General features: G+C 26.9%; 2 protein-coding genes across 2 annotated transcripts; both read left to right on the plus strand.

Moving 5' to 3' along the window:
- The first annotated feature begins 6137 nt into the window (after nucleotides 1–6137).
- LOC114168461 (gamma-tocopherol methyltransferase, chloroplastic-like) lies at nucleotides 6138–10479 on the plus strand. The gene is made up of 6 exons (XM_028053285.2): nucleotides 6138–6412; nucleotides 7633–7802; nucleotides 7957–8061; nucleotides 8182–8385; nucleotides 9206–9308; nucleotides 10163–10479. The coding sequence occupies exons 1-6, from the start codon at nucleotides 6202–6204 to the stop codon at nucleotides 10264–10266; spliced, it is 897 nt and encodes a 298-aa protein (XP_027909086.1). The 5' UTR covers nucleotides 6138–6201; the 3' UTR covers nucleotides 10267–10479.
- A 3728-nt stretch (nucleotides 10480–14207) lies between these two features.
- LOC114170038 (uncharacterized) lies at nucleotides 14208–17377 on the plus strand. Its single transcript, XM_028055506.2, has 4 exons — nucleotides 14208–14366; nucleotides 15006–15237; nucleotides 15387–15491; nucleotides 16424–17377. The coding sequence occupies exons 2-4, from the start codon at nucleotides 15051–15053 to the stop codon at nucleotides 17170–17172; spliced, it is 1041 nt and encodes a 346-aa protein (XP_027911307.1). The 5' UTR covers nucleotides 14208–14366; nucleotides 15006–15050; the 3' UTR covers nucleotides 17173–17377.
- Nucleotides 17378–19712: the final 2335 nt, after the last annotated feature.

The raw sequence follows: 19712 nt of genomic DNA on the forward strand, positions 1-19712 counted from the left end.
TTTTGCTAACACTGTTTAAAGCATTAATGGCCATGAACAATGACTGCTACGTGTCACTTCGTGGTTTTTTTGAATTTTTTTTTTATTTTTTTTTTAAATTTTGTTAATTTTTTTTAAATGTACACGTGTCAATTTAGGAGTGTGCCACATGTCACTTCGTGGTTTTTTTGAATTTTTTAAAAAAAAATAATTTTTTTTTAATTTTTTTTAAATGTCCACGTGTCAACCCAGTAGCGTGTCACGTATCAAAGTCAATGTTCTAAATTCAATTTGGTCTTTATATTTGTTATTTTTGTTCAATTAGGTCCCAATTTTTGTTAACATTAACCAATTTGGTCCCTCTCCAAATTAAAACCAAATTTAATTTTTATATTAAAATTCATATTTTTTATTAAATATCTTTATATAATATATTAAAATTCACATCATTATAACTTTGATATAAAAATTAAATTTGGTCACATCTTCTATAGGGACCAAATTGGTTAATCTTAACAAAAATTAGGACCTAATTGAACAAAAATAACAAATATAGAAAGCAAATTGAATATAGAATATTGGCTTTTACACGTGGCATACTATTAGATTGACATGTGGACATTTAAAAAATAATTCAAATAAATTCAAATAAATAAATAAAAAATTCAAAAAAACCACAAAGTGACACGTGGCACACTCCTGGGTTGACACGTATACATTTAAAAAAAATTTTAAAAAAATTTAAAAAAAATTAAAAATTAAAAATAAAAATAAAAAAAATTCAAAAAAACCACGAAATGACATGTGGCTGTCACTGTTTATGGCCGTTAATGATTTAAACGGTGTTAGCAAAAAAGGACCCAATTTAACATAATTGACGAAAATTGGAACCTATTTGAACACAAAATCAAAATTAGGACTTATTTGAAAAAACTTGACGAAAATTGAGACCAAAAAGGTATTTTAACCTTTTTTTTATTTATCTTTTCTTTTCTATTCAACTAAATAATCTCCATTTTCCTATTCTTATTTATTTATCTTATTCTATTTGCTATTTTTTTTTCAATTTTTTTCTTTATTTGTTAAACACAACCTTTTCAATGAATGACTCAACTACCAACATTTATATATATATATATATATATATATATATATATATATATATATATATATATATATAACTTTTACATTTTATTTAGTGTGCTTAAAAGTATGTGAAAAAAGACAAGAAAAATAAAATACAAGCTGGTTTGGTTGAGATAAAAGTGGTTCACAATAAATCTTGTGGATCCCATGAAGAAGGAAAAAAGAACAAAATATGTAATGTTAAAATGAAATGTCAATTTTAACCTTACTGTTTTTTGGCAAACTTGAGACTTGCCTTGCCTTTGTGCTGTTTTCTTCTCATCTACCATTCTTAAAAATAATCTTATTTCCAAATCATGATATAATCTGTAACTTTAATAATTAATTCTACATATTAATTTTTGAATAATATTATAAAAATAAATAAAATTCTATATGACAATAAAAAATAACTGTTCTCATGATTTATATAATTTTATTCATGATAAATTGATAATCACCAAATATACCTATTATTGTATTAATTGTGTTATAGTTAAAATTATGTGAGTCGTGTTATAATTGAATATCTTGATGTATAATTGTTGTACTCGAATGATATTTTAGTTATAACTTTATAAAAGTCAATGTTACAAATTTAATTTCAAGAATAAATTATGGATGGAACAAAACTTGCAAAATATCACTATATATGTTTTAAAAATTTCTTTAAGAATGTAAACTCTGGACTCTTATGACTAAAAAGGTTTATTTCTGAATATCAACGTTTTTTTTTTTAAATTGAACATTTCTTAACTGGAATCTCTATAAAGGTTTATGAAATTAAGATCTTTGAATATAAGATTCACGTACAAATTAGGATAAAGTCAAAATAGTAAATAAAAAATAAGAACTGAAATTGAATTGAGATGTGATTCTCTTCTGAGTATATAACTGTACAAGCTTTTATGTTCTATTTTCTAATTAGTTATACGATATTGTTTATCCTTTTTTTATCAATTATATGATCCTTTATTACATTAAGTCATACTAATTTGTTATAAGTAAGCAGTATATTAGAGTTAATAATTAAAATATTAAATTTTATCTATTTTCTGGAAAGTATATAACATATATTAAAAATAATAAACCACGTGTTACGTGACCTCTCTCTTATAAAAAATAATACGTAGTTGAATATATTGAAATGTAATAAAAAAATTACAAAATACTAATTAGTTTATAAGATAATTACACTTGTCAATTAATTATTTAACATAAAAAGTTAAAACTAATACACACTTTTTGGATTCGCGTAATGAAAATGTTGTCTAACACTCCTTGCATTGCACTAGTACAATTCACTTTCATAAATATTTTGATTATTAAATAGTTAAATTTAATATTTATAAAAAAATTAAAGGATAAAATGATAGGTATTTAAAATATATGTAAAAGTGTATTAAATATATGCATATGATACTTGTACATTTGTGCATAAGTGGATTTCGTAGACAACAATGTCAATCAGACCCACGAGACAGAAAATTGCGAAATCGAACAGTACAACTTGTTAATGAAGACATATAACAACTTATGAAAGCACTTATAACAATTATTACAGAAGATATAGACACCCTTATCAAAAAATACACAACCAATAATTTAATATGTTTCTGTTATATTTCAATATAAATTATAAATATAATATTATTATATTATTAAAATAGGTGTTAAAGTTAATATATTTTATTTTATATGTTGTACTATATTTATTATTATTTTTAACCTGTGAGTCAACTCGGCTCATCACGGATTCGAGTCGGGTTGGGTTGAAAAAATTTCAGTTTTTTTAAAAGTGGATTGAGACTCAACCCGATTCATTTAATCCACGGATCAAACTGGTTTAAGTCAGGTTGGAGGTGGGTTGACACACTTAACCCACCAACATTTTTTACAATTTTTTTATTTTTTTTAATAATTATTTATTACTCCTAATTGTGTAGGTTCACAATTTCATTTTTTTAAAATGTTAGAATATTGCTCAATAATATTTGAATAGTTTCAATGTCTAATTAATTTGATGATCAGGTTATATACGTTGATACTTTAATCTTTAACTGTAATCTTTATAGTAAATTACTCAAGCAATCCTCTTATAAACAAATTTTTCTAAATTAGAATGACAAAAATTTGTAGTTTTTTTTATTTATATTTTATTGAATAGCATGAGAGAAAATGTATAATATTGATTATGTTTTCTTGGACTACATAGACACTTTCTTGAAAATAATTCATCATATATTGATGGTGAGTATGATGAAGACATTGATTCTTGATTTTACTGTGATTGTCATCTGATGAGTTACTTCAAAAATTATCTAAATATTTAAATACTTAAAAATAAATAAATAAATAATTCTTTTAAATGGGTTGGTGAGTGAACCCATTTGACCTACCAATCTGTAATGGGTTGAGTCGGGTTGCAAAATTCATGACTCACCATAAAATGAGCCGAATTTGATTTATTCATTTTCAATCTAGCTCGTAGTGAGTCAATTTGTGTGAATCGAATTGACTCAATTTCATATCTATATAAAGGAAGTTACGATTGACATTCATTCAACTTTGGTGCAAGGAAACATTCATGGAGTTTAGCTATTTTTTCCATTCCTTTTCTTTATCTTATCTTATGGTATTACTAATAATTTATTTCAATACAATAATTTTATAAACATTATGTTATCAATATATATGTTTTAGAATATATATATATATATATATATATATATATATATATTAAACTAAAAATTGAATTTAGTGTTTGGAATTTTATGTTATCGCATTCCACTAATAAAAATATCTTATAGAATCTAAATCCTAAATTTGTGATGTGAATACTACGACTTAAATAAAAAAAATACTCTAACACTATGAACTTTTTTTTTTTTTACAGATTTTGGTGATTTTTTGTCAAACTCGAATTATGTTATTTCTAATAATACCATCATTTATATTTGTACTAGGTTAATTGTTATCGGTATAACATGTGGCTTGGTCTTCACATCTTTACACACGCCTTCAATACAAAAGTATCCACACATTTATTATCAACTTCTTCTATGTTTTCAACCCATATATATCCATACATTTATTATCAACACCTTTATATTTTCAACACATATATTAGCTTAAAATGACTCAATATTATAATGTCAAAATTAATATATCAAAAATAAACTCTTAAATTTAAGTAAAACCTAATAAATAATTTAATATCTTAAAAAGATTACTGGTTATTTAGCACAATTTAAAAAACCCTTCTTCATTCAAAAAATTGTTGAATCACTCAATACTTGTAATTAATTGTCTCGTTAGTTCACATTTATTTTATATGCTTGTTACATCAAGTCCCTTTCCATATCATAAAATCTATTTAATTAATTTAGAACATACAACCTTCTTAGTGTTTTTTTTTTTTTTCAAATATGTCTTTATCCACATTTGTTATATTTTGTAAACATTGAAGTTACTCTTGTGACCATTTTGTTTTACTAGCAATTAATTTAAAATGTTGACCAATATGACTTGACGTTGATATATCATACAAAAAGAAATAATAGTTTACATTATTATGAAAGTTTGACTAGCTAGGTAACAATAAGTATTGATTAGTGACTTTCAAATGAAATTAAAATTGTAAATTATTTAATGAAATAATCTAGATCGTTCACCGCATAAAAAGTCAATAAAATATAAGTATAAACATGGTTAATTAATAAAAAGTTGTCACCTAAAAAATTTAATTAGAAAACGTTTTACAGAAAACATTGAATAGAATGAAGAGTATAACGTTTACAAAAATCAATATTAAAAGAATGATAATAAAATAATTAAAGAAACATACGTTGATTCTCTATTACCAACAAGCGTCCAAAACCAAAACGAATGCTTATAGCAGAAATTATAATTAAATAAAAACGTCTAAACAAATAAATAGACAAAAAAAAAATCAGCTCACATTTCCTTTTGCAAAATATGCAATGAGGTATATATCTTTATTTATTTATTTTTTATAAGACATTTATATGAAAAGTTATAATATAATCTTCAAAATATTTTTTTTATGTTTAAGAAAATAAATCACAAAAATATTACAAATACATTTACAAATCAAAATTGAACACAATCGTTTATTTCCATAAATTTAATTTGGTCTCCATATATTTTTATGATTATTAAACTTTAATATTACCAACGTAAAATTTCTTAGTTTAATATCACACTTAATATTAATTTATAAACAAATTAAAAAATTAAGTAATTTATGAAAATGTTAATATTAATTTATGTATATCTCAAACCAAGCCCAATCTCGAAATTCTGCACGTTTCTAAAAGGTTAAACTAATGACTTCATTAGAACATGACTAAAATAGCCATTGACTCATCCACCCAGCCTATGTAATAAGTACCGATTCTAATATTTATTATATCTTTTATTATTATTATTATATATATATTATATTATTTTTACTATATTTAGTAAGAGAAATAAATGATACTGTAATAACTAAATTTTGAGAACTGAATTAATATTCTTTAACTAACTTTCTAACTTTTTTTCTATATTTCAAAACTATTAAGAGATGTTAACTCTAGTTATAAAGAAAGAAAATGTCAAAGTTTAAATGTTTTAGTATTATTTTTTTTTTTAAATGTATGGAGATTTTTTTTTGTCAAATAAGATTAACTATTTTTTGACATGAAAACAAGATTTCTAAAATATCTTTTAATAAACCTAACAAAGTTTCTAAAAATAGAATTAAAGTAAATTAAATTTTATTTTTCAATTAAAATAAAATAATAAAATAATTTCTTTTACCTAATTAGAAAAGTTTGTCAAAAATTTTTAAAAAAACTTTGTCAATCTATAATAACTATTATTTTATTGCAGTGGAAAGAGTAATTTCTTTTTGCAACTTGTGACGAAGACATGCATCCAATTAGTTGGTGAGTGTTTGGATATGCATTATTACGCAGAGTGACTAGACCTAGACAAGATCTGCGTATAAAATATGGCATCATATGCGTTACTCGCTCACTCACTCACTCACGAGTTATTTTCTCCAGCGGTTACTGCTATACGAAGAAGGAGATGGCAGTGGAACAGCACGAGAAGGAGAAGGAGAAACTGCAGAAGGGAATCGCTGAGTTCTACGACGAGTCCTCTACCATATGGGAGAACATTTGGGGCGACCACATGCACCATGGCTTCTACGACCCGGATTCCACCGTTTCGGTTTCGGATCATCGCGCTGCTCAGATCCGAATGATCGAAGAGTCGCTTCGTTTTGCTTCGCTTTCTGGTATTCTTCGTTTTTCATTACAGTTCTAGTTTCAACTTCACTGTGTTCATTCAAACACTGTTAGATTTCGAAATCGAATTTTCAAAACACTGTTGGAATTCAAAACGAATCCACATCTACATACAGCGCATGCCGTGATTTGGTTTGATTCAAAAACCAAGTTTTCATCATGAAATTTGCTTGACGATGCCTTATTCCTAGTCTTTTTTTAGAAGATGGTGTCGTCTACCTTTTTTTTTCTTTTCACTACTGTTTGTCATGGTCTTTTTCATTGTGTCCCCCTTCCACATGTTTCTCGGGGGTTTTCTTTTATGATTAAATCATTGTTTGGTACACGGGATATGATATTTTAGTGTCTCTGTATATTTTATTTTACATCTATAACGTTAATTTTTTTATGTCGATACAAATGTTTATTTTTTATTTATGTTTTCATCTTTCAAAATCTTACTTTGGCTTAAAAATAAGGTAAAAATCCATAATATATATACAAATACAAATTATATCTTAGAAGTCAGTCTTAAAAGTTAAACTTAAAGTCATCCACAATTTTTTAATGTCTAGTTACATACACAATATATATATATATATATATATATATATATATATATATATATATATTTCTCAAACCGATTATATAAAATTAATTAACCTTAAAATTAACTTTTTAACATTCTTTTTTATTTTTTAATAACTGTACTCGTTAGGTTATTAGTTTCTTTCCATAAATCACAAATCAATCACTATCTATAAATAGTTGATAAAAAAAAAAACTCACTATCTATCTATCACTTTAATCTCGTTTTTTTTTTCAATTATTTTATAAAACAAAATGAGAGTCAGAATGACGGTGGCTGAGCTTCTTTAGCTCCTAGAGTTTCTGAATATCCACCACAATGATTTTTTTTGGTGTGATTAAATGAACTTTTCAACTGTTGTGGACAAGAAAAAAAATTAAAATAAACTTATGCATGAATTGATATGCACGATTAGTTTTATATATATTTTTTAAAGAATTATATGTTTAGTTTGGTAGAAGTTAGTTTTAGTTTATAAACAAATCCATTTTAATTTTTTCGTGAAAGTGTTAACGAAAAAAAATTATTTATCCAGACCAGAAAAGACGTTCATAACATGTTAACTAATAATTTGGATCTTGATTTGAAAACATGAAAATTGTGTATGTTACCGACTGTTATTCTGTTTTTGTATTTGGTTAGAGGAACGTACGAAATGGCCGAAGAGAATAGTTGATGTTGGGTGTGGCATAGGGGGCAGTTCCAGATACTTGGCCCAGAAATTTGGGGCAACCAGCGTTGGCATCACTCTCAGTTCCGTTCAAGCTCAAAGAGCTAATTCTCTTGCTGCAGCTCAAGGATTGGCTCACAAGGTCTTAATTTCTGAAATTGATCTGTTTTAGATCTACTTTACGCATTTTTCAAAGTTCTTGATAACTTCTATGGAATCTACGCACATGGAGCTATTATAATATAACATGATTAACATAAAATAAAATATTTGTTTCCTTGTTTCTGTGATTGCAGGTTTCTTTTCACGTCGCTGACGCTCTGCAGCAACCATTCCCTGATGGACAGTTTGATCTGGTGTGGTCCATGGAGAGTGGAGAGCATATGCCTGACAAAACTAAGGTTTCAATTTAATTTTCTCTTCCACTATATATATGCTTTACTTGTGACTAATCTCACTTCGAACAATGGTTAAACCTTAACCATGATCGAATTAATGTTTATTTCACATGCCACTGACAGTTTGTTGGAGAGTTGGCTCGGGTAGCAGCACCAGGTGGCACCATAATAATAGTAACATGGTGCCACAGGGATCTTGGCCCTGACGAACAATCCCTAAAACCATGGGAGCAAGATCTGTTGAAGAAGATTTGTGATGCGTTTTATCTTCCAGCCTGGTGCTCAGCTTCTGATTATATCAATTTGCTTAAATCACTGTCACTTCAGGTAAATTAAGTGTAGTTCTTGAGGTTTTTCAGTAATTTGAAAGCTTTGTGTTCTCCACTCATTCCAAGTAACGATACAAGTCAGTTTGTAAGATGAGATTTGTATTCATTTATATTAGAGATGATAATATGGATCTGGTCCGTTGGCCGACTCGTAGACCTGTAAAAAAAAATGTGGGACGAGCCAGGATATTAAACCTGCAGGCCCACAGTAGCCCGCCCGCAGTAGCCCGCCTGCATAAGCCCACATAAAAAAAACATGCACTTATATATATTAGTTACTTTTTTATGGACTCTTGCATTAATGTTCCAAATTTTTGTATAACTGGAAAAGACAAGTATTATGTATGTTTTTAATGTGCTAAAATTTAAAAAATACATAGTGTATATTGTAGTATGAATATAAATATGATGAAAATATTGAATTATCAATTTATCATTCAACTCCCCAAAGTCTTTACTTAATTTTGTGAACTTCTTAAAGTTTCTCCATTTTTAAACATTGAAAGTTTTATCATAAACATTAAAAAAAAAAAAGTGGATCAGCCTATATACCCACAGGCCAAGTGATGTGTGGAACGGGCCAATAATTACAGTCTGCATAAATTGTGCAGGACAGAACGGGCCAACCTGTGATGTGCGAGTCGAGTCTAAACAGACCAGACCGGCCCGCATTATCATCCCTAATTTATATACTATAAAATTACCTTTATTTCTAGCTCATGTAAAACTTTCAACACATACATACACACAATAAGAAAGAGTTGAAGTTGTGTTGCTACTATAAGATGCATGATTGGTATATATATATATATATGTAGGATATCAAGTCAGAAGATTGGTCTCCATTTGTTGCTCCATTTTGGCCAGCAGTGATACGTTCTGCGTTAACATGGAATGGCCTCACTTCACTTTTGCGCAGTGGTAAGCTCAACATTCATGGATCATTTTCAATAATTAAACTTAGCGGTTTTCTAAAAAATATGAACAAAAAGCTCTTTATAAATCTAGTTATGACATAAAATAATTGTTCAAGAAGTTAATATAATAAAACTTGTATAACTAATTAAATTATGGGTTGATAAACTTCAGTTTATATAGAAAGTCAGTTATTTATTTATGATTCTTAACGATATTTATGCATACAATTGTTTACGTATGTTCGATATTTAATTATTAGTTTGCTTGTTAATAGATTAAGATATTTGCGACTGTGCGTGAGGTTTACCAGAAAATTATGTTATCTTAGAATAACGAAGACTAAATTATTTGAAGAAAATAAAGTGTGAAAGGAGATTATCATTAATGAATTTTCCCTGCCTTTTCTTCCATGTTCATGCATACATGTCAATATATTTGTAGGCCCCCTAATTAAATAATAAGCATAGAAAATGACCTAATTATTATACATATTATATAATGTATATAAAAATTGTTTCATCGGTTGAAATTGGTTAATAGAAAAAAATTAAAAACATAAAATTTAACTTTATTGTAGTTAATTTAACATATAAAAGATTATTTTATTGCTAGTCTCTTGTTTTCTCAAGTTATATAGTTATGTTTATGCCAATCAAAGAAATTCGAACCAATAATTATTTTATCACAAGTTGTTTTACAGTTGAAATAAGAGAACCAATAATTAATGAATTTTTAAATACAATTATGCAGTAAAAGGAAAGATTACTTATTCCACCAACTTTCATCTACCTCACAATACATCACTGTTCTTGTTGAAGTGTTTTTAATTTGATTATTTGTTTTTTGTTTTTTTGCAGGAGTGAAAACCATTAAAGGAGCTTTGGCTATGCCATTGATGATAAAAGGATACAAGAAGGGTTTGATTAAGTTTGTGATCATTACATGTAGAAAGCCTCGATAAATAAGTGAAGGCATGCAGAATATTATATTTATTTGTTTTCGAAATCATTTATTTTGATAGTTGAAATAAAAAAAAAATAAGAGAAACCCATTGAGAGTGAAAGGGGTGAAATGACATCAAATTGAAGATTATATAAGCTAATTTTTCTCGTTCAGCCTCCACTAAGGCACCAATAATGGTGCAAATAAAAAAATCACCAGTAATTGTACTTCATATTTTGTGTTTATCTCGAATTATTTGATTTAGTTTATATACCATTATAATCAAAGTTATATTTAAATTCTTATTATTCACAAGTGGATTTGGGAAAGGAGTTTCTAATGTTAATCAAATTTATTTTTAGTAGTTTTTGGGAATAATATTTCTATAATATATATATATATATATATATATATATATATATATATATATATATATATATATATGATAACTAATAATTAATAATTAAATATAAAATACGTCCAAATTTTAGTGAAGATTAGATCTCTAAAATGTTTATAAAGAAACAAATAGTTGAGAGATTTAAGTGTCAATGTCATTAACATTACTAACGATGATTTTTATAATAAAAATAAGTTAAGACAACTGTCATTGCACCAATACATTTATTATTATTTTTATGACTAGAAAGATCATAACCAATATTATATTGCTAATGTGTGTGCTTTTTTAATTTAATTTCTAACTTTTTAGCTTTCTATGGACCTCCAAAACAAGTAATCAACTTTAACAATAAAACAAATCATATATACAAATAAAATGAACAGTTAGTGTGAGGATAATATATTGTGAAAATAGATAATTAATATCTTATGTCTATATCATATATTTTTTTATTAATTATATTTTGTAACTATTAGAGATCTTTTATTGATTAAATATAAGATACATCTATACTATTAGAATTAGAACAAGCATTAAAGTTAGTATTTTTGTCAATATAAACTAATTTAAATTCATTTTTTTTATATAACATCATACTCCATTTTAATTAGATTTATTAAATTTGTTATGCTACCAATTTTTCGGCTACTATTATACTATTCACATAAATATAGTTTTACGAATGAAATATTTATGTCATATCAATATATTGAAATTTTCATATCACTAAAATAATATAATCAATTTATGATATATAAATAAAGACAAATTTTATTTTATTAATTAATTTTGTAAAAATAAATCAAACTTAAATCTACTTTCTAATATTTATATATAAATAAAAGTTTATAAGTTTTAACAAATAATAATGCTTATAAATAACAACTTTATTTTACTGCAATGATAAACATAACAAATGAGGTAATGATATTTGTATATAACAAATAAGGTAATTATATTAACATTTATAAGTAATTAAGGTTGATTGACTTTAACCCAATGATAGTACTATCTTAATTTCTTATAATCCTTACACGTGCAACCAACATTTTTCAAAAATAATATCAAGAAAGATATATCACATTATTTTTCATATAAGAAAAATAGTCTTGGACGTTTGACAATTCTTATAAAAATAAAATAGTTTTAAAAAAAATAACTTTTAGATTTTAAAAATTAAGAAAAAATGAATAATAATAATAAGGAGTAATATTAAATAGCAGTAAGAAAAAATGTGTTAGTTAAAATATCAGTATCTTTTTCACGTAACATCTTTTCTTACATTATCCTTCTTTTCATATAATTATTTTTATTAAAAAAAAATATTTTTTGACAATTTTCTATCACGACAAGAAGTGTATTTTCTAAATAATTTTTCATTTTTTCTATTTTTTTATTCTCAATATTTTAAAATTATTTTAAAAATGATACCTCATATTATAAGAGAAAGTTATCATTTTTTAAAAGTAAATATTAGTAGTCAAAATATCATTATTTTTTAAAAATAAATATTCTTTTAAGCTTATGGTTCTTTTGTCCAATAACATTTGTCTTCTACTTTATCCATAATTTGTTAGGCTACCACAACGGAAAAAAAATACTATATTATTTCTTGTTGTATTATAGTTTGTTCGGCCTCACTGTTTTTTTTTTCTTATTCTTTTATTTTTTTTTCACAAATATTTTGGGTATCTCAATTGAATGAAGGAAGATGTTATGGCCTTTGTTTTTTCTTTTTCTTTTTCTTTCTCTCTCTTCTGGACTTAATCTTACATAATTTATGTTTTATTGGTTGAAAATGATATTGATTTCGACTTTTCCCTATTTAAATTTTGAGGGTGAATTAATTTTAAACAAGTAAAAGAAAATTATTGTTTTGAGCTGAATTTTTTTAACATTTCTTAAAATCATTCGATGTAACAATATAATTAAATTTTTATGTCCGATAAGTTATATTCCTGCTACCAAAAAATAATCTTAATTTACATTATTTAATAAAATTATTATTGAATTCAAATGAAGTATAAATAAGTTTCTTATTTTTTTTCTTACAAATTTTTATTAAATAACCATAATTAAACCCTATTGAACTATGACAGATAATGTTAAAAAGGAAAATGTATTTTTTTGATAAATAAATTGTATAAGAATTGTAAATCTTCAATATTGACCAAGTGTATAGTTGGGGAGTGTGTGGACCATCTCTAAATGACTCAGAATGGTAGTTGAGAAGAAAGAGGGTGAACAAAATGTATGAGAAGATACAATAATTAACAACAAAATGAATATTATTTAACTTTATTTCAATTGGATTAACAATATTTTCAAAATATTATAGGAAGACTTTAGTTATGTAATGACTTAAACTTGTGAAATCATGAACAAAAAATGACCATTTTGTATACAGGTATTGGAGAAAATTATATTGTTAAGAAAAATTGACATTAATTGTTCTAATATTTTAACACCAAGAGTTTATTTTTCTTTAAAAAAATGTTTTTTTCAATAGAGTGGTATAATAGTTTATGTTAATAATTAATAAATCATCATAAGTTTACAAATTAAAATTATTTGATATTTGAAATAAAATATCCTAGTAGTATTTATTTAAAAACATAAAAGTTTGCATCACTATTCACCTTTTTCTTTGTTTTTTTTTTCACTTGCAGCATAGTCTTGTCTTAAGCCGTGTCTGTTTCCTAAATATTTTTTCTCAAAAAAATCTAATGTGCTATCAACTTTTTTTTATCAAGCTTAAATAAAATACCTTTAATCCCATTTTGTTAAAATAGTTACAACTTTTAAGAGAATACTTTTTATACAAACACCATCTAAATTCTAACGAAAATTATACTTTAACTTCAATTTATTGACTCTCATTTTTTACACTCTATCGTGACTTAAGATAGATCATTAATTATTTTTAAAAAAATTGTATATTGGTTAATAATTCAAATCAGGTCAAGAATAAAGATGGTTGTTAAAAAATTGGAATATCATTGTCCAAATTTTAATTAATATTCATTATTTTTTATGACCAATTGTTTTTCAAAGTTTCGAAAATAATTACGAGTAATAACCGCTTATTCCTGTAATGAAATTGACATTATATTTTTTTAATACATAAATAGATTGGATTAAAGGTATCTTATGACATATCCCAAAATTCTATTTTACTGTGGAAACCGTTACACAGTCCTAAAATTTTTATTTTTCTTTTTAAATTATGAAAACAAAATATATATATATATATATATATATATATATATATATTTATTTATTTATTTATACAACACATGAAATGTTTAGGTGGTAAAATTTGGGGTTTTGGTGAAAATTGGGAAATAATAAAGAAAAAAAGAAGAAGAATATTATTGAGATCATGTGTGTGTATGACAGATGGAATAAAGTATGGTATGTTGAGGATGTTGAAGGTGGCGTGGAAGGGGTAACCAAATTCTTCTTTTTGCATATACATGTATGTATATTGTATTAATTAATTTATTATTTATTATTAAATTTCATCTTTTTTTGTTTTTCTTTTTTACCAGTCAAATATTTCTTTTTGGGAAACCCATTCTCTCTCTTTCTCAGCCACTGTCTCTTGACTCAGTTGGTTAGCCGCTATGAACAAAAACCCTCTCACTTTTCCTTCTTCTTCTTCCACTCTCACTCTCTATTCATCCTTCACTACCATGTTTTCGTAGAAATATAAGGTACTCTCTTTTTACTATCTCTGATTTTCTTCTTCTACTTTTCTTTTTCTTTGTCTCTTTGTTTCTTCTTCTTTTTGTTGTTATCGTTGGATTTTTTTTTTCTCTATATTTTGGATTTTGGAAAACTGGCACTGCTCTCGGTGGGACGTGTCGTGATTGGGTGGCGATGATGTTTGATCTGAGGTAGAAAATGGGAGAGAAAAGAAAAATATGACAAGGGTTTAAGGAATGGGTATGGTTGAGATCTTTGTGGGAAATTTCCTGTTCTGTTTTTTGGGTTTTTCGAAGGTGTCGAACCGACAAGTGCCAATGTGTCTGAAATTTTATCGATGCCAGAAAACGAAAATCTGTGTCTGCAGTTTTTTGGAGTTTTGTAGGGAAACGGTGGCGGTGGAGTGAGCCCCAAATAGATAGGGGAAAAAAAGAAAAGGGGGTTAGGATTAGGAGAGGGGTTAATGTTTCTGAAGAAGAAATATTAATATTAATATATTAAAACTAATGAATATAAATGGATAATTTTATTTTTTTTATGGTGAATGTCAGAAGGTGATATTAATGTAGTAATGAAAATTTTAAATTCTATATTATGTGTGTGTGTGTGTTTTGGAGGTAATGAGATTTTGGTATTTGTTTGTGTAGGTTCTTCTTGGACAACCCAGAACATTTTTGTTTCTGCTTTTTAAAATGAAACCACATGCCAATGGGGTTTCTAGAGGTCATAAGGCAAATGGTACTACTCAAGTTGAAGGGCCTAACTGGCTTATTTTTGCTGCTGGTGCATTGTTGAGTACCTTATCCATTCGCCTTGGTTACAAGTTGAAGCAGGCACTTGACTCCAAACCCAAGCAGAATGCAACTTCCATTCAGAAAGGTCCTTATGTACTCTGTTGGGGGCACCATTTTTCCTGTTTTTGTATTTCTCCTCCCTTTTGATGAAGATGTGAAAATATATTTTGTAGTCAAATTGGATATCTGTTTTGGTCTAAGTGGATTCTAACTTCATGTCTTTTGATGCTTCAGGAAATGGAAAATCCTCCAGCACAAAGAAATCGGCAGACTATTTTTTGCAGACTAATGGATATTCCCAAATGCAAGATAATCACGGATGCTTCACTTGCATCTCAGGTTGTTTACTATGTGCTTCAAATACTATTCTTATTTGCTGAGTTTTGATGACTGGTTGTTGGGCTGTGTAGTACTTTTCTTATTTAGAAGATTTATTTTTTTGACGAGATTTTGTATCTGAATTTGGAATCACGTTGGATGATTATTGATATTGTGTTTGTAGGACGCTGAGATTATTATTATTATTATTATTATCTGCTAAGACTTGTTAATTATGTTCTTTGTATTAGTCTATTTTCTCTGCATCAAGTGTTAAGAGCGTGTCAGTGAAACATTTAGTTTTGTTCTCATCATATTTATTGGTTATCTCTTCTTCCAGTTTTATGTCACTAGCGTTACTATTGAATGTGATCATTACATGTTCTACTAATAAACAGCATTTCCATCTGAAGTTGGAGATGTATGAAGTGGTGTCAAAATGCAAGTTATTTACCTGCACTCATATGATAGGGTGGGAATGGACATGCCCATGTTCTAATTAGGCAGATGAGCTAAACATCCTGAAGCAATTCAGGGATCTATGGCACTTGATACTTGACTTTCTCTGCTTGCAGTTATGAAGATAAAACCTTTTATTTGGTATCATATCATCAGATTTTTTTTTTCTTTACCAGCAAAGAGATACAAACTACACAAATAGTTCAGATATTTAAAGTAAAGTAAACCCGAATTTAACAGGATGATGGACTTTCGTTTGAAGTTGACAGCACTGTCAGAGATGGTGTAAACATTGTAAATGAGTAATTTGGAAATAATTGATCACTATAGTTTGTGAATCTGGTTCTACATTCTGTGTGATATTATTCTTTTTTACGGTTTATCCTTTTCAGGGATGCTACCAAGCCCTAAATATTTAAGCTTCTTATTCTGTTTCAATTTGTGTCTTACGTAGATTTTAAGTATCAATGTGATATTGTTCTGGTTCTGGATAGGAACTGGTGGTACCATGGAACTAAAGTGCCCACCAAATGGACAGATGCTGAATGAGTTTGATGGAGCTCTACCATTGGTGACTGTTCCTGCTGCTGCTGTTGCTCCTGAATTTAGCAAGGAAAATGGTGCTGTGTGGGCATGCTCCCCTGAGCATCATCTTGAATTGCCTTCAAAGCCATTCCACCATTCAAACTGCTCAGATTCACCGTGTGTATCAGAATCTGGTTCTGATATTTTTAGTAAGAGAGAAGTCATTCAGAAACTGCGGCAACAGTTGAAGAGAAGAGATGACATGATTCTAGAAATGCAAGATCAAATGGCTGAATTGCAAAATTCACTCAATGCCCAGATGGGGCTTTCTTCACATTTGCAAATGCAGCTTGATGCCACAAACAGGGACTTATTTGATTCCGAGAGAGAGATCCAAAGGCTAAGAAAAGCAATTGCAGATCACTGTGTTGGATACATTCCCCATGACAAATCTTCCAAAGTTACAACTTCTGTTGAGACTAGAAATGGTCTTTTAAATGGGCATCTTGATGGGGAGAGTAATTCTGAGTCCCCTGAAAAACTAAGAGATGAAGAGGAGAGAGTTGAATTGCTGAAAAGACAAGTGGGTGAGTTGAAAGAGGTAATAGAAGGAAAAGAATACTTGCTTCAGAGCTACAAGGAGCAAAAGACAGAACTCGCTCTGAAAATCAGGGAATTGCAGCATAGATTGGATTCTCAGCTGCCTAATATTTTGTAGAAGCTGTCAAGTTTGTGAATACTTTGGTTCTTTTCATTTGACAAATATTCACTGTCTTCTTCCTCATTCTTTATTTTCTCTGTAATTAGCTCAATATATTTCTGAGTTTGTGCAATGTGTGCTACTGATAAATGAACGAGAGGGCTGCATATTAAAAATGGCTAGATGAATTCATAAATAGAAAAATATTTTACTAGTTTTTTTATATTTAGAGTAAAAATATACAGTTGTCATGATACATGACAAAGTGACACTTTTGTTATCAGTATGTTGTTTTAGTACTGGTTGATCATGTGGGGTTTGTGTTGGTTGGTCGACAAAAAGGGTCCATTGGTTGGAGATAGGGTCGTGGTATCAAGACAATAATTTTGACGGTAGTTCTGCAGTCAACAGAATAAAGGAAAATTGAGATACATAAAAAATAAATATTTTATAAGATATGAGAAGAAGTCATGTTAGGAAGATATGATATTAGTGCTGAGCAAATTTAAGTTGAAGTTATGCAAATCTGATATAACTTTTGGATGATACATTTTTAATTTAGTTTTGATGAAAGTATTTTAAACTAAAATTGTGTCATTAACACAATTTATTCACTTTTATATAATTTTTTAAATTCTGTTTGATTTGATCATTTTTCTAAAATGTTGCATCGAAATAGTGTTTTTTCCCCTCTTAAGGAAATAAAGGCCATTTCCTTCTTTACAACAAGAAAATTTATATTCAAATTTATATTTCATTAATTCAGGTTAGTTATGAAATTATAGCTTCAAATCTGTGACTTCAATTTCTTACAACTATAAAAAGAAATTCACGTGGTCCTTTGTTATTGGGAGTATTCTTTTTGGGTGTTAATTTAGAAAATATGTTAAATATTAGTTCAGAGTTGTTGGAAATTAGTTAAGTGTCAGTAGTTCATGGAGCTGTAGGAAAAAAAAATGAGGACAGTGTAATGTTACCACGTATTATTTTTATAAGTAGTTATATAAATATTATTTCCGTTTTCATTTTTCGATATAAATAAATTCTATTATTTTTTTAAACTGGGAAAATAAAATAAATTTACACTTTTAGGGATTATAGACGAAAGTAAGACAATATTTTCTTAAATCAAGCAAATCCCAGAAAAAATTATTGACCATTTCTCAAATACTATATTTAAGATTTTAGTAATTAGTCCTTTGTAATATAAAATAATAAATGAAATATTAGGTTTCGTTTTGCATTAATGACAATATAACAGTGTTTTTTTCAGTAGTATTCATTGGGATCTGGTAACACTACATTAAATGCTAAGAAATCCCAGAATCACTATCATCATTAAGATTGGTCCACCACTTATACTACATAGAAGAGGCATTTATTTATGCATCATAAATTCAGTGTAAGCTTAAAAAAGCATAATTTTATTTGTTAGCATAATCTCATGTAGGTATCAATTAGTTTTAATCATATTTTTTGTTCACTATAATTATTCTAAAAACCTATTCATAAATCTAATTTCAGTCTCATTTTTATTAATAACATATTAAATACACTAAAATTCAAGTTATAAGACTTTTGCAATTGAATGATAAGATTTTTTTTTCCTAAATATCTTTTAATTATTTTGTATGTTTTTACTAAATCATGTATATTAAACTTTCACTCAACTGCTTTATTTTTAAATATAATGAGAATAATTTTGGAATATGAACACTTTTTTTAATAAATTTATTATTTTCAACTAATTTAACTATTGCCTACATAATTTTTATTATAGATTACATTTTAGAAAAGAGTTGTCAATATTTTGTATAAGATACACTCAATTTATTTATAATTTTGGATTATTTTCACGTCTACTCCCATAAAACAATATTAGTAACTATGTTTTGTGTTAATAGATGGCTAAAATAGAATTTTAAAATCATTGATAGTAAAGGTTAATTTAGCATATTAGTAATAATTAAAAAAAGTAGTTAAATTCATCATTTTAATTGGTTTATGGGATTATATATATATATATATATATATATATATATAACTGTTTTAAAGAGTGTGAATTAATTAAAAGATTCTAATATTTATAGTCTTTGTGGAAATGAAGGTAGGAGCATGAGTGCATGACATAAACTAGTAAGATTCTTATGAAACTTTAGAATACACGTTACTACTTTATTCCTAAAATATATGCACAACCACCAAATTAAGGTCACTCATAATCATAGTCCCTAATAATCACACTTTTTGTTAAAGAAATTGTGATTTCTTTATAGTCTATGATTTATGTCACGTAGTACCAAGTATTCAGAAAACTTTACATATTTTTTAGCACATGAATTTTGAAGTAAGTTGTTTTTGAATTTAAATATATTTAAAAAGCCATTTTGATTTCTTAAATTCAATTTTTAAATTTCTTAAATTTGAGCAACCAATATTAGTGGCTAGAAGGAAAGGAATGGAGGGTCTTGGACTCTGTCCTTCCCACTAATAAAAATTAACAACTAACAGTTGTTGATAAAAAAAAAATTAAATTTTCGTAACTGAAAAAATAATCA

This window comes from Vigna unguiculata, chromosome 11 (genome assembly GCF_037176805.1).
Source record: "Vigna unguiculata cultivar grain cowpea cultivar isolate G323 ecotype 2 chromosome 11, ASM3717680v1, whole genome shotgun sequence".
Classification (NCBI taxonomy): domain Eukaryota; kingdom Viridiplantae; phylum Streptophyta; class Magnoliopsida; order Fabales; family Fabaceae; genus Vigna; species Vigna unguiculata.